General features: G+C 38.5%; 1 protein-coding gene across 1 annotated transcript in view; it reads left to right on the plus strand.

Annotated features, from left to right (window-relative positions):
• SGCG (sarcoglycan gamma) overlaps positions 1-26148 on the plus strand; it is a 78034-nt gene that overhangs the window by 23853 nt on the left and 28033 nt on the right. Inside the window, exons 4-5 of the mRNA XM_086481822.1 lie at positions 3136-3223; positions 20069-20188. Of these exons, the coding sequence (XP_086337948.1) occupies positions 3136-3223; positions 20069-20188 (208 nt within the window). The remainder of the gene's footprint in view (positions 1-3135; positions 3224-20068; positions 20189-26148) is intronic.

The raw sequence follows: 26148 nt of genomic DNA on the forward strand, positions 1-26148 counted from the left end.
GCTTATTTGTTATGATTTCTTTTTCTAAGTTTGTCTGTTAGAAAACTGGGCCACTCACAGCTATCATAGCAGCTTTCTCCCTTGCCTTAATACTTTTCTCCTTGCAGTCTCCTAACAGCTTTTCACACCTAATGAGGTCTCCAAAGTGCTAAGAAAATATGTAGCAGAATATCTACTTGCTGTGCATCATCTCTGGAGCCTATTAAAAGTTTATGCCTTCATTATGAGTCCAACACAGAGTTGTGGGCAGCACCATTGCATCTTAGCTAATATATATTCATGGAAACATAAAAGCTGAGCATTTATAAATATGCTACTAGATTTTAGTCAACAACACACATGTGGAAACTGCGGGTTTAGAATACAGTTTGTTCACACTTACATTTCATATTACAAATTAATAACTTATTTTTTAAATCAACCAGCAGCAGGCAAATAAGTGTAATAAAGATACCCAGATTTGTGGGTCATTTAGCACATGTACTTAAATGCAATATATTTACCTGATCTTTGTTGACCTTCCTTTTTCACTTCATACTAGCTTGTTACCTTTAACGTTCATTCTAACATACTGCTTACCTTTTTCCTAACACATTTCATTATTGGTATTAATTCCATTAGCTTTCATGTTTTCCTGATACAGTTTGCAAAATGAGATTGATTTATTTTGCTCACTTACTGACTTTTGAGACAGCCTGTCCTCCTAATTGTAAGATAACGGTTTTTTAAAAAGTATAGGTTGCACTCCAAACTGTGTATTGCTTCTACCACTGATATTAGATGAGTGTTTGTGGTAATATTCTTCATGTAAAATGAGTTCAAAATCCTCAGGTTATCTCATACTTCCCATCCCCCTTTTAAAATAATGGCAAGCTGACGTAATTTTTTTTCCTGGAGGACAGAGTGTATCCACGGTCATCGGCATCTTTTGCTGAAGAAAATGATTAGTTAAGATTTCAGAGGCAGGAATTTGGAAAAACTTTTCCTGAAAGAAAACAGAAAAGTATGAGGTGTTGGAAAAGGAGTAAGAAATTGTTAGCCAGAACCCTGACTGCGTGTTCTTTTATTGTTTAAGGAACTTAAAATTATCTAGATAAGTAACAGAATAACAGCAGAAAAGATACAGAAAAACCCCAATCTGTCTGAAAAAATAAGTCTCTGTTTCAGTACCCTTGAGTATTCAGGGACTACGGCCACCTGGAGAGCACACATGTAGGTCTGTATACATAACCAGCAGATACTCTGCATGCACCTCCGTAACCAGACAATGTTATGGCCAGAGAGGATGATCAGTCCTCCTCAACGGCCGCTCACTGCAGTGAGCAGAACATTTTGAGAGGAACAAAGTCACTTGGAAGCAAGGGGGCATACTAAGCATTAAATTACAATGGGAACATGACTTGGGAGCGATTTTCGGGGGTTAGTCCTTCAAGGGGCTGAATAGTCTCTCTTGAGTCCAGAAGAAGTACCAGGAGCCATATACGTGAAAGAGACTGATCTTTAACAATATTCCAGTAGTTAGAAACTCGCTTATTTATCTAGGAATGAGTATCGTCTCTGAAGTCCCAAGCAGGCAGCTTGCTAATACTCTTTGTGTCGTGTATTCCCTGATACTTTGTCAGCTGAGATCTACTTAGGCACTTTTATTGGTTACTAGGTTCCTGTCCTTTAGATGCACAGTATGCTTTAGTATGAAAGCACCTGTACTGCAAACAACTTCCTCCCCTCTTAAGTCTACCAGTGTGGCTACCGTTTGCTGATCTACACGAACGCGATCAGATCTTCTGTCCACAGATAATTTTCTGATACTTAAGATCAGGTAAAGTGGCCAGTATGATCTCCATGAAAATTAGCTGCATTTAAAGACAATTCAGGTGGTAAATTGAAGAAAACCATAAGAAGAAACCACTCAATGCCCTCCTCACAAAGTTTTAGGACACTTGCAAATGAACCCTGCCAGGTCTCTTGCCATGAACCGGTTTCATTACTGTCTGTATATCTAGTCTGATGGGGCACAGTGTGCAGCTAGGTCTTTCAAAACAGTTACTCATCTGCTGTTCAGGACAAGGAGAAGCCTGGGGAGGCTCCAACGGGCCTGAAGTACAGAGAGTTTGAATGGCAAGTCTGGGAATAAGTAATGGAAATGGTACCTCACCTGGGAGGGGTTCAGCAAGCACAACACCAAGCCATGAGTGAACACAAGGGGATGTTTTGGTGAAGTAACTCCATGCTGGCTGCAGCCTAAGAATGACATGAAATTTTGAACTGCCTACCATAGCTAGTCTGGCTTGTGGTGAGGTGTGGTAGAGGTGAATGAAGATACCAGTTGCACCTGCTCAGTGTGCCCTGGCTGCTGTAAGTAGCACAGAATGATGGGTAGGCATGAGGCTCTGGTTGCTCTGCAGATGTCCCAGCTGTGATGCAGCCTGTGAGGAGAGTTAAGTTGAATGTGAATGCCATTGCTTTGTGACCTGCAGATGTGATTTTGTACACTGGGACACCAGATGTGTATTAGGCTCAAATCATGGTGGAGGGATGTGGAAAAGCCAGTGATGCTGATCAGACTGCTATACTTCTGTCATCCTGAATGGTGGACAGGGAGACAATTTAATTTAGACTGACACTTTTATCTGTATGGTCATCTATTAAAGTCAGCTTTGAGCTAGTCCACCTGCCACTTTCTCCATCATCCACTGTCTGAGTTTCCTTGCCAGGAGAGTCAGGGCCAGGTGCCAAAATCAAGCCAAAGTATACAGGCTGCATGGACCATTGAGGAAGCAGAATGCACATGCATGTTTCTCACCAAGTTAACATGACAGTATGAACTTGCAAAGGGAAGTACTCACACTTCAATTAAATGGCTGTCTTCTAGGAGTCTCAATTATGTATTGAAATGTAGTAAATCAGGTACTTAAGCATTTTTTTCCAAAAGATAAAAGGTTAGCAACCATGTTCATTGGGCCAGTAACACAGATTTTGTTCACCTGAAGTATTTGATGACACCTATGGCTGGTCTTGTAGATGCAAAGCTCTTTCAGTGGCTGCATGAATATGAATACTAGACTAAATTTTGAAAATTGTTAACAATTCTAATTATTCTGCTGAATCTACTGGATTTTTTTCTGCATACTTCAGGACTCATCACTGCTTCTCCAGTCTACTCACAATGTGACTGTGAATGCTCGCAATTCAAATGGGGAAGTCACAGGCAGATTAAATGTGGGTAAGTCTAAGTGGTTTTTCCTTGTTCACTGTTTTGGAAACTTTGTAATGAATATTTGCAAGGAGCTTCGAGGATATAAAGCACTAAACGTGATTATTTTTTTACTGTTATGGCCATATTTGAATAGTCCAGCTGCCACTCAATAAGTACCAACATTGTATTTTCAGTTTCTCAGTTAAGAGTTAGTTCTGTAAGTATTTGAAGCACTTCTTTATTGAAGAGTTATGCAAGAAGGGTCACTGCAGAAGTTACTCTTGTGTAAATATCTATTGATAGTTGCAAATAATTTTCTAAGAAAACGCAACAGGAGAACATGGCTAAAGAGGTTTGTGTCTCTCTTCATTTCCTAGTATTCCAGAGACTAACATATTTAAGCAGATGTCCTAAAAAAAAATCTCCATTCAAACTCAGAAACGTACATGTTTTACTATACTTGGAAGCAGTAAGATACATTGTTTTACTGAGTGAAATCAATAGATGTAGACAGATGTAGGTGATAGATCTTGGCAGCAAGACTAAGCAGACGTTAGTCTTTAAATCATATTTTTATGGCAAGAATGGCAACAATATGTTTCTTAGTTTTGTAACAATTTTTCAACCTTTATTTGACTTTGGTGAAAAATGTAACAATTTAACAACTTTCTTCCAAGATCCTCATGCAGCAAGGCTAACCTGATATGCTGAAATAATTTGCTAGATTGAGACCCAGTTGTGCATTGATGAGCAACTTTTCCATGCTGATGAGACTGTGTAACTTCTGTGACAATTACTGTTTGAAGAATTATTGTACCAATTCATTGAGCATTTTTGCAGGCTTCACTGCTTTCAAACAAAATTCAAATAAAAACATAATTTCAAACTTATAAAGGAGCCTGCTATTTCTCTTAAAAATGTATAATTATACAATAAATCACAATTTGGCCTTTAAATGCTTTCAAATATCTGGTTTTTTAATTCAAGCTATTCAGAAAGCTCTGAATTTTTCTGCTTAAGAAAATGCCCCTAAATATTAATCAAAACATGATAGTAGCATTCATATCTCATTTTGATAATAATTAAAGGTATGGAACATACAGTCTCATATTATTAGTGAAGTTATTAATTTGCAGAAATTAACTACACAGTGACCACATGATCAAAAACTAACACATCACATGATCAAAATTTATGTGACATGGCACATATGCTGTTGATTCTATCTGCTCTGTGCTGTTGTGGTTGCCCATCATGGACCAGATGTCTATCTGCACTGTGGTCTTGTGCCCATCCTGCCTGATGAGAAGAAGTCGTTAGGAGGTCCTTTGGGAAGGGCAGACAACGGAGCAGATCATTGACCACCACACTAATTTGTCAAACCTGATCCCTGCTGAAGTCTGAGAAACTTACAGGTAAACTCACGTCAGACAGTAGCCCAAAGGCCTGATGAATTGTTTGACAGGCTGTGTCCAGCCTGCGTGACTTAAAACTGCTAATAGGAAACGTGTGCTATAAAGATGTTAATGAATATTTTGGTCCCATATTGAGTTTAGGCCCTTCTCAGATGAGTGACCCCATCATCAACAGGTGCTTTTGCATGAAAGTGGAAAAAGCTGCTCTAACTTCTGTCATCGTATTTTAATATACTCATGATGCAGTTAGGGGGCTGTGTCCCTATGGAAATAAGGCACCTCCATATTTCAGGCTGGAAACATTACATCCCTTTGTCAGGTGGAAGGTGCATTGCTTTTCAGACGATGATTCTGCATGAACAGTTAAGAAACTTTGCGGTAAAAATATCAGCACTGAAGAGTGATATAGATGAATTGCTCATTTGGGCTTTGGCACCTATAGCAACTGAGGTCCATAAATGAGCAGCCTGAGATATTCACCCGTAGTGTGTCTTGCCTGTTAACAAAGAGAGCTTCAGTGCTGGAAGCAGTGTAAAGGATATTTTTTACTGAAAGGAAAGATATTTTAGTTGTGCCAGCCAATGGGTATAGATCATACCTTAGGAAAATTAAGCCTGTCAAAAATAACAACAAATCTCAGACCATCTTTTCTTTTTTCTACTTCCCAGTCACCACTTAGTCATCTTCTGAGAGCATTAACGAAGAGCAGTACAGAAAGTGAGATGGAATGTGCTGCCTTAAATTAATAGAAAGTTAAAAATACCTGCTCTATAGGGCTAGAGACATCTAGATTGAAGAAAACTTGTAAACTGAAGACCTGGTATACAGAAGGGTCAATATGAACCCGCATTGTAGAATACGGACTGTGGTGTTTAGGGGGGAGAGCTCTGCTGAATGGAAGCTCTCTCATCAGCAGTGACTCATTTATAGCAAGTACCACCCATATTTAGTATTTTCCCTTCTTAGTGGTAGCTTGATATTGTTTCTCCACGCTTCATCACCTGGCTTTTCTGGCTCTGTTCCCAGTAATGTGCAGTTCAGTGGTTTTTGTACCTTATAATCTAAAGCCTCTTTAATCTTTTCCTAAGGGAAAGCCAAATACTTAGTGTTGTCCAGACAAAAAGTTGTCTGGCTGTGCAGAGAGGCTGTATCAGGCTTAGGCAATATATGAGGAAATCAGTAGGAAGGAGCAGAGTGTAGACTGGAAGACCTGCGTCTCAAATCTTTTAAAAGTGTTCAGTATATAAAGGCAATTCAAATTCAGCACTGAAGCAGAGAAGTTCTGACAGCACTCTGGCTTGCTCTACAAGAAATACTTAGGTAAGAGAGTGAAATAATGATTTGAGCCTGGGAAAATCAAAACTATATCAAAAGGAAGTGCTAAAGTGCATTTGCATATTATTTGAAATATTTCATGTTTAAGTAATCTCTTTTTGACTGGCAATTCTATTTATTGAATTCATTAATAATGGGTGCTGTCTGGTGTAGTTGGTACCACTGTAAATACTAACATGAAATACTACTAATATTAAATCATAGTAATTTTAGACTGATAGAAAAGTGTTGAAAGATCAGCAAAAACTTAATGCTCTAAAGAACTCTGTTAATACCTAAAGATATGGTCAAACAACAGTGACTGGGATAAGTGACAGTCTGTTAAAGTAAATGACCATCTATACATAGCTTGATATTTTTAGCCATTGTCCTTAGCCAGTCATAAAATGTGTGCATGTAAAATGGTGTTTCCTTATAAGAAGTGTGAAAAATAGGCATGTGACTGATTTCATTCATATGCACAAGCCTTTGCAAAAGAATTAATGCCTTCCACAGTTGCCAGCATGCTGGGATTATGTCTTAATACTCTCTTCATCTTATAAATATGAGTAGTTGCCATTGTGAAGGAGGTGTATAGATAAGTTTGGGAAAGTTCCAAAGATGGCAATAGCATAAGAGCATAACAAAAATACCTTTTAGCTCATAGAAGATTGTGATTCAAATGATCTGTTAAAATACTTTAATAAGTTACAGAGAGTGATTTAAATGCCCAGTCTTCAATAGAAGTAATTCACAAAAGAGGTGGAAACAAATCTTTACTTGAGGAGTTTCTGTGAAAATCCTCATGTGAGGATAACAGGCACATATTACACAAGAATGAAAAAGCCTTCCCTCATGAAGCCCAGATACACTAAAATGACATCAAATGCGAGCAATTTCCACCATGAGCACTCTTGGTTTCTACATGCTCCTCAGTTTACACGCATGACATAGCTCTTGGCAGGAGTTATCTGGACATTGTAGCTCTTTAAAAAAAAAATGCTGTAGATCTTCCTGTGTTTTGGACTGAGTTCCATAATTATGCTGCTTTCAGAAGACTCACTGAATGCAAATACATTTAACAGCTTGCTAGGAAAAGAATGCTTTCAAAATAATAGGGATCATAACTAAACAACCAAACCAATTCCGTGCTTTACTGTTTTTTGACTTCAGTATCCCTCTGGATGACAAAGATACCCATTTTGTTTGAGTTGCTCTTTAAAATCATTTAAAACTCATATATGACCAAAGAAACTCATATTAAAACTCAGTAAATAATTTTTAAAAAATAATAATTTAAAGCAAAAAAGGAAATGGGACATTTCCTTTGGGGGACATTAGTTAAGGGATTATGGAGATAAGATTGCTTTGGAATATTTCTGGGAGAAATGAGTCTTTAAAAAAGGGTGTTGGCCAACAGACAGCAAGGAAAGAATCTAAGCAAAGCACAGAGATGGGAAGGTACAGGATTGAGAGTCAGGGAATTAAGCAAGCTGTGGAGAGGGATGCTTATAGGCAAGACAAGGATGTCTACAGAACAGATGGTGTCTATTTTCATTAGAGTAGCTCCTGTCTTTAAAATCATGAATAAGATTCAGATGTCATTATCGCAGCTTGCTCATCAACCTTCAAAACTGTAGTATCCAGAACTTTCTTTGATAATCCAAGAAAGCAGTTGAAGCATCTCCAAGATTCTTCTTCTTACTACTTCAAAGACTTATTCAATCCTAGAGTAAAAAAGAAATGTAGTACCTTTGATTTATGCCCTGAACCATAATAAAGCAACCTAGTGTAAAAAATTAGTTTTCCAATAATAAATAACAAATATATAATATATATAAAAGAAATATATAGAATATATAATCAATTATAAAATACTTAAGAGCAACGTTGATCTCAAAAGGTAAATGATGCTTCACCTAAATAAACATATGTTTACATGTACAGCATACCAGCAGATGAATGTAATACAGTCAGACTTTTCCAGGGCTGAATATTAAGAAAGTAGATGAAGAGCAGCATGTTTCCAACTATCTTTACTGAAAAGTAGGTCCAGTTTTTGAAAACATCTGTTTTTCAAGGATTGTGTAAGGAGGCTTCAACCTACAGAAGACCGTAAGTTCTGTTTGTAATATGTCTTTCTCGGCAGAAAAAAAAAAAAAACAAAACACAAAGGAAAGAAGCTTCCAAAGTCATGCAAGGTCTGTGAGAACAGATTGCAGTAGAGCAGACTGCTGGTCCTCCTCCTAGTTCAATCATTTACACCAAGAAACAGCAACATCAGTAGCTTCAGGTCAGGAGTTCAGTTTAAAGTATTTAAAGCTAGAGGGCATTTATTTAGATAGCTGTATTATGAAGCTGTTTGGTAGTTTGAGACGTGAAATCAGCACCACTCAGAAAGCATGGAAATATGGTAAAAGTCAAAATGGTTTATGCACTCTGAAAACATAACTACAGTCAAAATTCTGCCTAAAGACTGTTGTCATGTCCATCACATTAATCTGAACAGCTGTTTAAAATGAGAGAGTTTGTGCTTTCCCACCCATCTTTTTTCAAACAGGAATAAGATTCTAAGAGAACAGATATGTGTCAGTGCCTAATATATTGCTTCATTAGCATTAATTGCCATCTATAAACTACCACTTTCCAATGTCAAATAATTTCTGGTTTTCTTATCAGCATTTTGATATTTCATTTTCAAGTGATGGTATTTTTTCATTAGAGACGTAATAGGAAGAAAACAGTGTTAATGAAGCATGATGTATGTAAGAAGAGTTTGATGGTGTTTTTACAGGGAAAACCCTGAAGCCAGTTTCATAAATTTCACTTAATTAATGACATTGTAAAATCATTTAGCTTTTCCTTCTTTATTTTTCCCAGAAGGCTTTCATTAAAAACTCCATTTTTGTACAAATAAGTTCTTCCTTATCTTTAAGATAAAAGCCAGAACATATTTCTTAAAGATTTTTGTACTGCAGGAAGGTGATTATTTGCACAACTTTAATTGCTGTCCAGCTGGGTTATAAGACGGAGAGATACAACATAGGAGTAATTAATAGAAAGATAAATTGGAAACTTTATTGAAGTATTTTTGAGGTGATTAAGTCTTCCTGTGATCAGGAACTTACAATATTTGTTCCAAGAAGATTAAAGTAGGGATTTTTACTTCCAGAAGTTTAAAAATTTTAGCTACCAATGAATTTGATGATATCAAGACATAAATGCTAGTTTTATTTAAAATTAAAATTTAGTTGACTCAGATCAGACAAAATTTAGACAGACATGTGGCTGCTAAAGCATCCTACAGACTTTTTAACCAATTCTCTTTTCTAATTTCCTGGTTTAATCCATGCATATGTGTTTCTGTTCTACATTAAATGCATATGCTATTAGTCTTTTGTGAGACCATTGTGTATTTAAATTGATGTAATGTTGAAAACAGTAAACAAATAGAAAAAAGTAAGTAGTAATCAATATACATTTAAACCTAGCTAAACGTGTCACCATGAAAACGTTTTATGAAGAAAGTAATTTAGTCATTACAGGTACAGTTCAATATTTAGACTCAAATGAAAAGTATCCTCTTTTCCAAAAAAATGCTATTCGTATCTATGTACCATGTATAGTAAGGTGCTTTCCCACTGTTCCCAAATATGATAATCTTTATGAAGAAATATGTGATAGTGTTCAGGGTCAACAATGCTGACTTAAGCCAGACTTTAAACATACTGTAGAAGTTAATCAAGTAGTTATGTGTATTGCCAACTTGCTTCATATGCCAGCATCACAGTTAAGGATATATTTAACCTGGCCAAGGGAATTTGAATCCTGTGCTGTCGCTTCTAACTATGCCTAGAAGAAGAGAAAAGCAGTAGGCGTATAAGTCTACAGAGCTTAGCTCTGAAAAAAAAAAGGCTAATGTTTGGGAAATAATTTTTTATTTGGAAAAAGAACCAGATAGTGGATATCTGTCTCATCAGAGAGCAATTACTCATCTGAGTAGCCTTATTCTCTCTTTATTTCAATGGGAGGAAGGAATTCAAAATAAGTTAAAAAAGGGAATTATTAAATACTTTATAACCTTTTTGACTTTCACAGTCTTCAGGACATTTGCAATCCCAAACATATTTTGGTTCATATGGTATTGTAATCATTAACATAAGTCATTGGATGATAATTTGAAGATATTAGTTATTGTAAAGGTGAGGACAGTTCCTGTACTTCCTTCCTTTAAAGAAATAAGATGATTGAATTATTGGCATTTGCTAATGCTAGATGAATTTATAAAGATTATCTTAAAATAGCTGAAATTTATTGTGACTTTAATCTATTACGGATTTCGGATAATCAAGTACGTCTAAAAATCCTAATCGTTTCAAGTGTAACAGTACTTTCTTCTTAAAGCTAATAGGATTCCCGACAGCTGTTAGTGGCCAAAAAAGGAGCTAGATCCCTAAATTTTTGCAGCAGGTCTGCAGAAGACACTCCACTCCCATCCCGGTGGACTACCTGAACATGTATCTGCAGTGTACCCTTGTGGCAATGAGGTCTAATAGCATGCTGGGCTGCATCAGTCCACTCCTGGAAGACTGCATCTGGAATAGCATGTTAAGTCCTCTCCAGTTTGACAGAGCTATGAGCAAACCGAGGACATTCACACAGGGAGCCATTAAGATGGTCAGGGAGTGGAAGCACATAAAGTATAAGAAGCTGCAGAAGTTGTGTTTGCTTAACCTGCAGAAAAGAAGGCTTAAAGGGGGCTTCTAACTTCTGCCCTACTATTAGGAAGGCTAGAGACAAGATGAAGCCAGACTTTTCTCAGAGGTGCAGAGCAAAAAGAGCAAGAGGCAACAGTCATAGGTTTCAGTGAGGCAAAATGCAACTGGATAGAAGTGGAGGGGAAATATCACTGGTAGAATCGTTAACCATGGGAACAGGGTGCCAAGGGAGATTGTTGAATCCCCTTCCTCAGTGGTATTAAAATTCCACCTGGACAAGACCCTGAGCACCTTCATCTAATTTACAACCAAGCTGACCCTGCTGTGAGTAGGAGGTAGGACTAGGTGACCTCCAGAGATGACCTTTGCCTTGCATTCTTCTGTGATTGTCTTGCCCAGTCTTCAGCTGACACTCTGGGAGGGCTCAGGTTGCTTACAGATCCCATGTCAGACTTTCTAGTCTGATGTAGAAGTCTTAGATACTCTGGGACATCTAAAATAAGCTGAAGGCCAGGCAGAGAACACCAAAGTACATAAATGGCACTGGACAGCTATGTTGGCAATTGAGTCATGCCCTGTCTGTTTGTTTTAATTGGTCCTCTCGCGTAGTCCTCTGACCAGATCCAGTAGGCATGCATAGCATACTCATGAAACACAGTGCTGGAGTTGACCTTATGAAAATACATTCATGCCTTTCTTTTTTAAAAAAAAAATTAATTGGAGGAAGAAGAATTATCTGCTATACAGAAGACAGAGTGGTTAAAGTATTTGCTCAGGGATGAGAGATTTAGGTCAGCTGTCCTCTCTGCATACAGGGTTTCAAATTATCATGCCTCATCTCCTATAATACTTTCCTTTTCACCTTACCTGTCTGATGACTGTGCATTTTACCTTTTCCTGTTGAAGTTATTAATCATGCAACAAATTCTGGATTCATTAGGCCTGAGAGGAAAGGTGACAACATAGCCTTTTTGTCAAGTCACTGTGTGAGAAACATGATCTCCTCTTCCTGCCATGGTTTCTACATGCAATAATCTGGTTTACAGTGGAATATTTTGTGGACTTATTTCTTTATATTTAAATGGAGTATTTTATAAGGATAATGCCTAGATGGATAAAGACATTTAGTTAGCTAAATCACTCTGAGAGGGGAAAGTACTACCACCGAAATACCTAACACTAAGTTGGCTTGCCAGTGTCTGCATGATCAGTGTCTGCAACGATCATTCAGAACTAATTTTTTAAAGATCTCTCGACTTGTGTTCAACTGTAGAGAACAACAAAGTATAGGAAGTGCTGACAGTAAGGCATCTTTGCTTTGATCTGAGAGGGCATAATTGTTACATCCATTGCATAAAATGAGAACTGAGAGAAAAAGTGGAACCAGGAGCAGCAAGTATTCTATTAATGTATTAGAGATGTTTTTCAAGGTGATGAGAGTTGTCTGATATGAACATAATATATATATATATGCGGTGTGATGCGTATTCTCTGTAATAATGCATTTGTTCTAATAAAAGACCAGCAAGTACTTCCGTACCATTCCATATGAAAATCTGACTAATTTTATGCTTCTGAAAGTAATGGCTTTACATTTATTGGTATTGTATTAGTCATGGAATTAGAACTGAATCTGTAGGAGTATTACATTTTTAATACACTTTTAATGAGATCTTATTTTAAGTAAGGTGCTTTAATATAATAAAACTTAACTAAAATGAAATTGCATCGCAGTACCCCAAAGCACTCAGGATTTTGGCTTATATTCAACACTTCAATGATTCTAGGTGGTAGGAGGAGAATGAAGCATACAAAGTAGGTGACAGCCATAGGTTATCAGGAGTGATGAATAGCAGAAGAGAGTAAGAAAAGAAAAGATCTGAACTTAAATAAATAACTTCAGTGTTGGAATGCCTTTTCTTCTGAAAGATCTAAAGACACACTCAGTGCTTAGTACTTGGCAGAACTAACTCCATTTTAAGAGTCTGCCTACATGTTACCCATTTCATTGACGTTAAGCATTTGTGGATGTGTGTTTTATGGCAGGCCCTATTTTTGATAGAAGATTCTTCACCATCATGTCATCCTACATTGTATTTGCTTGAAATTCAAAGGTTGGGTAACAGTAGAAGGGAATTTATTTAAATGCCTTTCAGCTGAAATGGACTCACTAAACAAAAGACCTTCCTTGCCTGGAAAACCACCTAGGGGAGTCAAGAGTGAGGAGGAGAAACAAAAAGGAAGACTGTTTAGCAGTGTGCTCCTTTGCAGGCAATAGGTAAATTGATTTTGGAACAAATTTCATCATTTAAAGTGGTATCCTCAGTCAAGAGGTGTGTGATGCAATGATCACATATGAGGTCTTTATCAGAACTGCACATGTTAAAGGAGGAAGTGTAACAAAACAGTGATCAATTATTGGTCAGCTTGATTAGCAAAGATAACCTAAGGACCGGGAAATTCCTGTAACACCTCTGGCAGCAATGGGAAAATGGTCCAAATGCTTTCTATAACCTGCATTCAGTAATGTTATATTTTTAATTGTAGGATTTTATCAACAAGTATGATTACATAGTATTAGTTGACTTACATGTAGCTAATATACTAGGGTTGTAAACAAAATACATTTAGGAATAAGGAGATTAAAGTTTCAGATATTGTATTTGGCTGCTGTTTATGAGCTGAAAATTAATCCTACTGGGTTCACAATACAATTAGTGTTATTGCAATATAGCTAGCACATGTGTATTGTGAAATACGACTAAGAGAAATTAATGACTATTTTTGGTTACATAAATTTATTCCCATTTCTTTAAAAGCCCGTTATTGCTTTTTGAAATTTATTCCACGTATACTGAGATGTCTTATCTCTAGCATGAATAAAACGTATGCTTGAATTTGGTTTACCCTAGCATTTCCTCTAAAGATTGAAAATGCATCAGTTATTCCCATACCATTCTTTGGTAACGAGGATTCTTTGGTAATGAGGATTATCTATAGGACAATCCTTGTCCTGCTTTACTGGGGCACTTGTGTTGAGAAAAATATGGACCTAAAGATTCTTGTTAAACATTTATTCAAGTGTGCAAGGACCAGGATCAGACAGGAGAGAAATCTGGATGCAAACCCAGCATGGGCAGGGCCATGAATTGTAGTTTCAAAGAGACACCAGTTAAGACTCCTTTGGGAAATATATAATGTGCAGTAAGTGTTCCCAGTGCTTGCAGAGTTTTTTCTTATTTAAGTCTAGCTTTAAAATATAATGGATATAGGTCACAGTGCACCCATCTTAAATCCTGCCTAACTGCCCTCTACATGCTTACATTCAATGTTTAAATTCTAACTCCTGCTCAGAAAAAAAAGTTAAGAGCAATAGGCACCAAACTTTTCCTAAACAATAAAAATAGTTAAAGACCTTAATTCACTCAAAGCATGACCAGAAACATCTAAAGTAGGAAAGTATTTAGCAAGTAGGGATACACTGTGTCTACATTAGCAACCAAACCAGGCCAGGAACCACAGTCTGCCCCGGGGGCAGATGGCATGGCACAACTCTCAGCTAAACCCACTTCACTCCAGAACTGGAGAGCTTCATGCATCCCATCTGCAAGGAACAGCCTCTGATCACGAGCATTGTCTGGGAGGTCACTGCGTGGCACAAGTCGAGGCAGTGCCAAGGAGTGTGCTTCTAGATTAGCAGAAATTGGCAGTGCTTGTGTCTCCTCTGCCTTGGCTTTCTCTAATTTATTGGTATAGATGTGTTCGTTAGCTTGTTAAAACTCACTGCTCAGCCAGGATGAATACTTTTCTACAAATCCTGTTGTGCCTCTTGTTCCTCATCTGTCTAAGGAGATTTTTCTCTCGTTTTCCCCTATCTCATTATTTTAGGGTAGGACTCCCTCAGTTTCTGATGTTAAAGGTGTTCTGCCCTGCCTGGAACAATCAGATATTAATTCAGTGGAAGAAAAGAGAAAAGCCCAGGAACGTGCTCTTGTGGTCTAAGGTTAAAAACAATTAGCTGGGAGTGGAAAGGCTGTATCCCAGCCTTGTTCCAGTCAGTGTTGGAATGAGGTCAGTACACATGGACCAGTTTAATTAAACTAGCATACATTGCATCTCCAGATGTATCTGCATGTCTATATGGACATCATGCCTGAAATTTGTATTAGAGAGGACAGATGAGAAAGTCAGTCTGCACAACATGCATTTGTTATCTATGCCTGTTTACTTCAGTTAAGTGAGAGAAAACAGAATTTGGTCCAAGGTATGTAAATACTATTTATTGTGTATATATTCATCCTAAATTCAAACAGTTAAAGTAGCTCCTGTATCTTATAACTGTTTTCTTTTGTCATGTCACATCTCTCTGTGAATTAATCTATATTCCATGCTGGTTCATGGTCAACTTGGGGACCCCAGGTCCTTCCCCACAGACCTGATCTCTAGTAGGTCAACCCCCAACCTGTACTGGTGCATGGGGTTATTCCTCCCCAGCTGCAGGACCCTACACTTGCCTTTGTTGAACCTCATTAGGTTCCTCTCCATCCAACTCTCCAGACTGTCCAGATCTAGCTGAATGGCAGTACGGCCTTCCGCTGTATCTGCCACTCCTCCCAGTTTTGTGTGATAAGCAAACTTACGGAGGGTACACTCTGTCCCTTCATCCAGGTCATTGATGAATATGTTGAAGACTGGACCCAGTACTGCGGTAGAGGAAACACCACTGGCCACAGGCCTCCAGCTGAACTCTGCGCTGCTGATCACAACCCTCTGAGCTTCATCCTTCACCAGTTCTCAATCCACCTTACTGTCCCCTCATCTAACCCACACTTTCCTAAGCTTACCTGTGAGGATGTTGTGATGGGAGACAGTGTGAAAAGCCTTGCTGAAGTCGAGGTAGACAACATCCACTGTTCTCCCCTCGTCCACCCAGCCAGTCATGCCATCACAGAAGGCCATCAGATTGGTCAAGCGTGATTTCCCTTGGTGAACCCATGCAGACTACTCCTGATAACCTTTTCCTCCACATACTTGAAAATGACATCCAGAGTGAGCTGTTTCATCACTTTCCAGGGATGGAGGTGAGGCTGACTGGCCTGTAGTTTCCTGGATCCTCCTTGTTGCCCTTTTTTGGAATGACATTGGCTTTCCTCTAGTCCTCAGGCACCTCTCCTGTCCTCCATGACCTTTCAAAGATGATGGAAAGCGGCTTAGCAATAACATCTTCCAGCTCCCTCAGCACTCATGGGTACATCCCATTGGGGCCCATGGATTTATAGGTGTCCAGTTTGCCTAAATGATCTCCAACTCAATCCTCCTCGACCAAGGGGAAGTCTTTCTATTCTTCAGACTTCCTCTCCTACCTCCAAAGTCTGGGATTCCTGAGGACCAGCCTTGACAGTAAAGACTGAGGCAAAGAAGGCATTCAGTAACTCCGACTTCTCTGTATCTTCCGTCACCAGGGTACCCACCTCATTCAGCAGCAGGCTCACATTTTCCCTAGACTTTCTTTTGCTACCCTCAAGTCCTTTAGTTTAAAGCCCGCCTCACCAAGTTGGCCAGCCTGCTGCCAAAGATGCCCTTGCCTGTTCTAGACAGGTGGATTCCATCCCTTCCTAGTAGGTTATAGTCATCAAAGAATGTCCTGTTGTCGTAAAAGCCAAAACCCTCATGGCAGCATCAGCCATGTAACCAGAAGTTATTTGTCTATTTCTATCTGCCCCCATTCCTGCAACTGGTAAAATGGAGGAAAAGATAACTTGGGCTCCAGTATTTTTCACATGCACCCCCAAGGGCTTTGTAGTCTTCCTTGATTCTGCCCAGGTTCTGGCTTGCAGTGTCTTTCATGCCCACATGAAAGAGTAACAGTGGATAATAGTCTGTGCTCTTGACAAGTTGTGGCACCCTCTCGGCAACATAGCCAATATCGTAGCTCCCAGAAGGCAGCATACCTATCGTGACTCGATGCCCTTTAGCAGAGTCAGCCACTACGAGCACTCATCATTTCATTTTATGGTATCCACTGTGTGCTGCTCGTACAGTTTCTCTGTGCAGACCTTGCTCCTGCATGTCTATATGCGTTAAAGCTTCGTATCTGTTTTTTTGTTGTGATGCTGGAGGGTGGAGACTGAAGCAAAGTCCTGCTTTTGTGGATCGCCAGGGTCCAAGGTGACATCCACTACAGGAACATGGTTATGAAACCACCTATCTCCATCTCAGCTTGTCTAATGCTCTGCAGCCTGTTGACTGTTTCCTGTATCTTTGCCATCTGACATAACAGATCCTCAACCTGTGCACACCTTATGCAGGGAATTACCTTTTCACTGGGAGAAGGGTCTGGGCACTCTCTGCAACCTACCGCCTGTACTGAAGTCTCCCTCTTTACAAGTTTCATCTGGGTGGAAACATCAGACATCACAGGGCCTTTCTCTGTAGGAGCACTGGCTTTAATTCTGCGGCGAGTGTCCACCATTTTGGCTGAGACCTAGAGCACTTCCCTGAGCTGTGGACCAATAAGCAGGGTGCGGGGCTCTCACATGTGAACTGCTGCACCCTGGTCACGGCGCTTCTGGTCGCTGGCGCTCCCCAGGGCCGTTTAAATCTCCCATAGTTGCTCCTATAGCTGCCCTAGCCACATCAACCACACTCACAAGAGCTGCTGGCTCCTGGCGCGGCTCTCTGCTCTTCCTCGGGTGTCCCTGGCTTCAGTTCTGGTTTCTCCAGTTCTTTCAAATCCATTATTTTTTTCCAATGGTTTATTGTCCATGAAAACTTCTGTGTCTACCAACGTGCTGAGAAGGAAAGAGCAGAAGTGCCACTCTTGAGGTCCAGCAATTTATTTTCAAAGATGACTGCCTTTATGCCAAGGAAATCAGTAGATAGCATTCACCCTAAACATACAGTATCTTCATCACATTAAAGTATTTTTCTGTGATCGTGTGTAAATAATTAACAATTATATATAAATTAACAGTATATCTTTCTGAGTCTTTTAGAGATATTGCTGCCTATTGTTTACAGGCTTGCACAATAGTTCAAATAAACTTACAGCACTTTCTAAGTAGTATTTTAAAGTTTAACCACACTATAAAACCTCACAGCTTTGACTTGAATCTGTGGAAGGTCTTGGGTCACATACTTTACTTTAAAGTACATATACCTAAAATGTAAGTCTTCAGGTTCTTCACTCAGTTATTAATTCTTTTAATCAGTAAATTTTCTATAGCTATATAAAAATACTTGCTTCAAGCATCCCAGATCTACTAAAATATTGACAGCACTGAAAAGAAAAAATACTTAACCCTGTCAGACCCTACAGAGTAAGCATTCCCATTTCTATCTCATCCACTGTGTCTAATCCAGCAGATATTTTAATTGCATGCCTTTTAGAGTGAGGTCCGACAATAGACAGGATCAGAAGAAAAGGTGGTAGTACAAGTTTTTCCAGCAGTCCTCCAGCCAGCTTGTTGAACCTGGAGGCTGGAGACTTGAGTTCCCTTCCTGTGAAGGAAATAAAGGCTCCGGCTAGTACTTTCCTTTTCTATACAGTGTAAATCATCTTCAACAAAAGAGACCAAGAATCACTCCTGGCTCCCTTCCAGCAAAAACGTGGTATCCTCAGTGTGCCTGAATCACTCATCCTGTCTCATGTCAGACAGCAGAGGCTGTGCTTTGTGTTTTCCACACTTGTGCTAAGCACTGTAATCATGGTGTTGGATGAGTGGGAAGGATGAGGAACTGGCCCCTGCAGCACCAGTCAGTTGGTAACAGCCAGTTTACTCAGTCCTTTGATTTGTTTGAATAAACAAGGATCCACCTACATTACATAAATGGCCAGTTTCATTACTGCTGCTGGGCAGAAACAGGAAAAACACCTTTACCAAGATTTTCTAGGAAAGCATTGATAGGGACCCATCCTTGCCTTGCTTACACAGAACTGCTTCTTTCTGTAAAAGAAAAATTACTGTTTAACACCTTTTCACTGAATGAAGATATTTTCTGACCACACTTTTTGCAATACACTTCTCAGAAATAGTCATGTGCTTCAGAGGAGCTTTAAAGAACCAAATTGAGATCAGTAAGGCTGTGACTGGGTGCACATGTCCAACAGAGTAAATGTACTGCAGAGTTCAGGACTCTATCCAGACCGTTTTCAAGTAGAATCAACATTGGGTTTCATGCCTTAAAATTGTTGCCCTAATTTAGGACATTATGTCTTCTATAACACTTTCTGTGCTTGGTGGGCAATTAAAAGCAATACTTTGTATCTGCTGAGTGAAGCAGTAAGCAATTTGTATAGAGCCTTATGGTATGCATCTCTGGCATCAGCTACCATGCAGACTTTAGGGAATTTCTGAATATATTTCTTAGTAGTATCAATCATCCGCTGTCACCTAATGTCATTTTAACATAAGATCTAACCAAAAAAAAAAAAAAAAAAAAAAAATCCTATTTCTTTTGAGAATTACTGCCGGTAATATGTTTTGCATTTATGGGAGTAGGCAGGGTAAGACAGGTTCTTACTGGAAGAAGGAAGCAGCTCAGTGCCTCTCGGTCCCATGGATAGGTTGTGAATTACCTTTATTAAAAATTGCTGAAAAGGTGTCTTAACTGCTTCGACCGTTCTCTGTAATTTTAATTCGGAACATAGATTTAAGTGATGACTCTATCAAATAGACATTCAAAATTACATGATGTGAATTTTTAATTGACCAGGTTGTTAGAAAGGGGAATATTAAGGGGTTGATTTATATCCGCTTACCAAGCCAATACCGTAGAACAGGGTGGTTTACTGAATTTAGAATCTGGTAGTATGTAAAGACTCTCTTGCACACAATTATTTTAATTTTTGGAGTAGCAGATCCAATTGCAAATACTGTCATAGCTTTTTGAAACTCATATAAGAACATGATCAGTAATATTTGCTAGATATGTAGAGCTAAACTGGCATTTGTTACGAAGAGCTGAGGGTGCTGCTCGTATGGGATGTTTGTAATTTTAAAGCATTTGAGCCTTCCTAATCAAAAGGGATGATGCTGCAAAGACTTTGAGAATTAATTTCTAGGTTTAAAAAAAAAAAAGATGACAGACTCATACCGATCAAAGAATCTTAGCAGTTTCAACACCAAGAACATGAATGTTTGTCTTGATTCATGAGGGATTTCCTAAATTCCCTGGAAACCCAGCTTGAAAGCATAACTCCAGGCACAGTTTTGAACAACAAATTAGATCATGTAAATAGACTTATCCAATTTCAGTACTTACAGGGCCAATATCCTTACAATATCTGGGTGCTTTGTGATCCTTAATGTACTTAAATGAGTCACTAAATCGTTAAGACCACAATTCAAAGTGTTAGCAATTTATATAGAAAACTGAAGCAAGCTGATATAATAATTTTTCCATTATTTTACCGTGCTTTGCAGGTCCTAAAATGGTAGAATTCCACGGTCAGCAATTTCAGATCAACTCAAAGGACGGCAAGCCACTTTTTACAGTGGATGAAAATGAGGTTGTAATTGGCACAGATAAACTGCGAGTCACAGGTTTGTAACAGTTTAAGAAATGCCCAAATAATAGCCACAAGCAAAGCACAATAAAACTGGCATTTTTAAATATGTCATTGTGCATGAACACAAGATCTGGTTTTACCTCATTAGGAAACAAATATGAAGATGTTCTGACCTTTTTCAATAAATAATCAGTGAAAACTTTTAACAGCAAAATAATAATATGTGTATAGAAACATGTATATGTGTCTGTATGTGTGTATTTTATTTTAAAGCCATTAGTGACTGGAACTGTTCTCCTGCTTTTTTTTCTGAATTATTTCATGTTTCCAGTGCACACTGTTGACTGAGGCTGAAAAAATTCTAGATATTCCAGTGTTGAGTTGTATTGAGTTTTATTTGTGAAAACTTTTAGACCTTCTCTGATATTTTTATATGGTTTTATCTTTCAAAGTGAATGCCACTATGTTTGCTCTGCGTGTAGCACATATGTCACAGGATGGTATTTGTAGTAAATTTAAAATGTCATCTGTCAAAAGACAAGTTTATCTTAGGCTGTTTCTGCAAATCACCGAAGTACTCATTTGCAAAGTAAGATGTCGAAGTTATCACATGAAAAGCTATTTCCTTTCGTGTGTCCTGGTAAAGTCAGCCTTCATTTTCCAGGTGTAAGATTGCATTAAAACATATACATCAAGGTGTGATTTCTCTTTAAGTGGAAGAGTCCATCAAAGGAAATACTGAAGTTATCCTGTAACTTCTTTTCAATTACATTTTTAATATTTTAACCTGATTGCAACTATCATGTTTACCTTTTGCTAATTATTGGTCCTCTAAAATCTTGAGGTCTTAATTTGAATGGATATATTCATATTATTTCACTGTGCAAAACTACAAATGTGGTAGTAACTATACAATTAGTGTTTCAAAGCCAAAGTTAAGTTATAAGTGTGTTAATAAATTTTGTTTACGCCTGAGGGTCTTATCTTAAGTTTTTTACTTTTTAACCTAATTGAAATTACAACTTTGTTTAACCAGGAAACCATATCAAATAATTATTGTTTGCCCAAGGGATGCGAAACTTTAATAGAAAAGCATGTTTAACAAAGATATGAAAAACTGCATAATTGTTAACTGATTTGGAAAAGGTCTATCTCTGCTCAAAGTAAGTAAAAATCATTCACATACAAGTTGAAATTGTTATGCTAAAACATGTATTCTGACTCATCCAATATTAATTTTTACACTGCAAGGATAATTGTTTACTTTAGCAGATATTGTAGAAAGACACATTGCCTGTTTCTTTTTTACACTGTAGTACAATTCAGAAGCAAATCCATTAAAGTCAGTGAGGTTATTTCAGTGTAAAATGAATATAAGTGAGAGGAGATTCATGGCGACTTTGTTTCAAATTAATTTATTAAAATTGTGATTTAAATGATACTATTATCATGAAGGATAAATTAGTAATATTTTGCATACTGAGATAATTTTTTAAATATTTTACATGGATAACAAGATCAATGTGAAATAAATTTTGAAAAGTTCATACCATGAGAAACAGACTACTGCAGGCTTAAAATACACAAAGAACATTTTGCAGGTTTTTTATGTACATTATAGTGAACTATGATTTTACTTCTCCTTATTTATGTGAATTATGAAAAGCTCAGTAACAATTTGTAAGAAAACTGTGTTTTCAACTACAATATAAGATAGAAGAGAGCAAATGTCTGTGATTTATGGTATTTCAGGACAGATGAAAAAGTCTAAGAATAAGATAATCCAACCCAATACCTAAGGAATTGTCTTTTCCAACGATTTGTTATGTTTGACCTCATACTATTTCAGTCAGACATTTTCTGGGCCACATGGTAGAATAAAATAGCAGCAGACTCTCTCTGTTCTCCTAAGAACAAATGCCTGGGGAAAGCCATGATCAGCCAAGAGTCTCAGATACCCCACAGAGTCACGGACAGGTCTAGATGCCCATGTTCAGACAACTGGATTGAACCTCCAGTCTAACAGTCAATGCAGCGTAGAGTGTGAAGGTGACAAGTAGACCTGGCATGTGGAGAGCTGTTCTGCCAACCAAATGCAGTTGTCAACTTCAGGATGAGCTCAATGGCTTGCTCATCTCCCTTGAATATAGTGGCTGAGTTCAGATGCTAAAACATCAGCATCCAGCAATGTTTAAAACACCTTAGGGTGTGTGAGATGCCACATGTTATCACTTCATCCACAGGAGACACTTCCTTTGATCATGGCAGCTGGAGGCCAGGCAGGATGTATAAGGGTATTTTAGATGACAGTAGGTGCATATGATTAGGCAACTAGATTCTGCCTCTAGCTCATCTGTGACACCTACATCATAGATACTTAAGTGTATGAAACTGAAGCTCAGCTTAACCCTTCATGATAATTAATGCTGGGTGAAGGTGCGTGTACTCCAATTTACTCCAGTTACATACTCTTTAATATTATTTCAGTAATGACCTGCACCTTTTGCAGATATTTGTTATGCTGCTTTGGAGGTATCGAACATCAGCATTTCATTCTGGTAAGGTTTTGTACGTTCAGTTGCCATTGGTGACAGTGAAACCCACCCTGTAACAGTGTATTGGCTGGCAAAGAGCCAATTCCTTTATAGCTAACAATATTGTCATGGCAGAAGGAATGAAGTCACAGCAGTGGCTGGAAACAGAAGGGCTAGAGTCCATGGCCATAGGAGTCCTTTTTTCACTCCCTTGCCTACCCTGTAAACTTGCCAACTAAAGGCTGTCCATAGAAGGGAGAAAATAGGCTGAAGTAAATAAAATTGTATACAATAGAAAAATAATTATCATTCAGCAGACATAAAATGGTCTCAACTACTGCACAAAAAAAAACTCTTTAAGAAGTACAAATTATAGTTTATGTATCATAGCTGTTGTATCAGGTAATATTTGGATGAGTAGGTAAGAAATTAATAGAATGCAGTTGCTTACCCTCCAGCCTTCCTGAAAAAAAAGGTTAGCAAGGCAGAGGGGACCAGTATCTTTATGGAGAAGAATATTATGTCACCCTTTCTCCACTTTACTACTTGTCCTTCTGCTTGCTTGTCTTTCATAATCTCTCAAAGTATTTGCAAAGTGTTGTCAGTGATTTTCTAGTGCTCTGTTCTTTGGAAAGGTTTTCAGTTTGAGTAGCTAATGCTGAAGTGCAATGTGAAAATGTGTGTTTAACTTAAAGGCTTCCATTCAGAAGGTAAGTTAAGTAGGAGACAATTTGAGGGCATGAATAAACATTCTGTTAGACTTTGAAAAGGCAGATAGTCTTTGCTTGATAAGGTGGGGGGTGGTAATGAACCTTGTTGACTTCAGTCCTCTCATTAAGAAAATTAATATCTTGATCTTGTGTATTTTAGGATTAAATTACATTATATTAAAAAACCAATACTCTATAAAATATTAAATACAGTAATATTCATATCATAATTAATGTTATTTCTTTACAGTTTCAATTATAAAGTAGTAGACAGTGAAGAAAAGAAACCAATTCAGAGCCATTTTCCAAAAAAGTTTGCCCTGAGGTTTGGGGGTTTTTTAGTGTCCTACTGTTCAAACTTAATGCTCTTTGATGAAGCATTTTTTCTCAAAGGAAGGCAAGGTTTTATGCTGGCTTAGAGGTGACAGCTCTAGAATATGCAAAGAAGCCTTTTCATTCCCTCTTGCACCACCACCCCCCTCTCTAGAGCCTTAACACTGATGCTTCCCTTTGGCTTTCTTCCATTAGCTCCTATTTCCATGTAAGTAATATTGTCTCTGTTACCGCTTACCTGTCTTTATATAATCATAGAATAATTTAGGTTGGAAAAGACCCTTAAGATCATTGAGTCCAACCGTTAACCTAGCACTGACAAGTCCACCACTAAACCATGTCCCTAAGCACCATGTCTGTACATCTTTTAAATACTTTCAGGGATGGTGACTCAACCACTTCCATGGACAGCCTGTTCCAGTGCTTAACAATGCTTTCTGATATTTTCCTAATATCCTAATAATCTAAACCTCCCCTGGCACAACTTGAGGCTGTTTTCCTTGTCCTATCACTCATTATGTGGCAAAAGAGACCAACACCCACCTCGTTTTCAGAGCAGGGTGTCTGAGGGAGCAGGAGACCTAGGCTGATTTCTCTCCTTGGCCCAGGAGACTTTAGCCTCGCAGTCCTACCTTCCAGGAAAGTGCTCTGTAATGCCATACAATATGTTAGGTGCCCAGTGTGAGGGGACAGCTGGGAGCAAGCACTTTTGATGTCTGCCAGCAAAGTGAAGCCCTGCCTCTGGCTACATGCTGTCTCAGCTCATCCTCTTTCATGGTTCACTTTCAAAAAGGGCAGGAGAGGGTGAGATCCCCAGAGTTGTTCACTGCTAAGCATGGGCTCGGTCTCCTCCAGTGAGGAGGGAATGCTCCAATGACAATGCTGTTTGATAACAGCATTCAGGAGGATTACTCTTAATTAAAATTATGTACTTGATGGGGTTTAGTGCTGACTCGAATGCTCATGGCCGCATGGGCTGAGAAGTAGGAATACAACTGGGCTTCTCTGGGCAGTTTGTTCTTTCTGCTCTCTCTGCCTTGTTTTTGAGCCACAGTGGTGCTTAGACCAAGAGATCTGCCATCCTGGGCCAAGAGACAGGAGCAGATCCCTAAAACAAGGATCTGCTTTATTTCAAACAAGGCTTCAGCAAACATGATTACACTCAGGCCTCACAAATCTCTCTTCATATAGAAGTTCGCTCCCCTCCTCCAGTCAATTTTGTCAGGCTCCTCTTTCTGACATCTCTCCGTGCATATCTGGTCATCTTCAATGCAACAAGTCCAAACCTTGATAGAAGTGTAAAAGTTAGACTAGAAGAGGAATCTGATTTATCAGCTCATATCCCTTTCATAGAAGACAAGTAGGTCATACAATTTCTTTTATAATCTTATCCAGCTACACCTCAAATGCAAACAAACACTATTCATTTTTATATTACCAAATGTGAACTTCTGTGTAAAAGGTGCTGTAGTAATTGTATCGATTTCTAAAGATGACAGAGGAATTATATGAAAAGCAGGCAGAGCAGAGACTAGAGCTCTTCAGAGTATGCCCACACTGGTGATGTCTAATGTGGAGACAAAACTCACCATCTGAGTTTTAAACACACATCTTTTCCTTTTGAAGTCATTATTTGTTATTTTGTCAACGGTAGCAGATAATAGACTGTGTTCATGTAGTTAAACTACTAGGCTCCACTTACCTTTTGTTACTTTGATTATTCCTCCGATGGCTAGGTATGCCATTTCATGATTCTGTGAATAGCCATTAATGTTACTTTTGCAAAATATTAATGAAGGTGATTATTTCCTTCCCTAATCTTTCTAAGAATTGAAACTGTATGATTTATAGCAAGTGGACTAAGTAAGTAATGGGATTTTTACATGCAGACATAGCAGGAAAATTTATAAAAATGCAGACTTAAGACTTGATTTTTAATAGCAGTAAACCATTGTCATACCATTAGGTACCACAAAGCTGCTCCAGTATGCACTGGCCCTTTCAGTGCTTTCAATCCGAGGACTGTGTCTACAGTAATGACACTATAACATGCAAACAGTTAAGGTTCTTTAGTAGTGTGCCACTCAAAATACTTCACTGGAATAGAGGCTCTTCAAGGACAAGATGGAAAGGGAGGAGGGAGTTGCCGTTTATGTGCAAGAGCAGTGGGAATGCATGGTGCTTAGCCTTGGGATGGATGAGAAGCCAGCTGAGAGTTTATGGGTCAGGATTAGAGGGCAGATCAACATGGGCAACATTGTGGTCATTGTATACTGCAGACCACCGTATCGGGAAGCAGCAGACGAGGCCTTCTTCAGACAACTGGAAGACCAGGTGATAATTGATGTCTTTCTCCTCAGAGTAGCAGTGTTATCAAATGCTCAGCTTTTCTTATAGACCTGAAAACAAGATGGAAA

The sequence above is a fragment of the Leptosomus discolor genome, chromosome 1 (genome assembly GCF_034619465.1).
Source record: "Leptosomus discolor isolate bLepDis1 chromosome 1, bLepDis1.hap2, whole genome shotgun sequence".
NCBI lineage: Eukaryota > Metazoa > Chordata > Aves > Leptosomiformes > Leptosomidae > Leptosomus > Leptosomus discolor.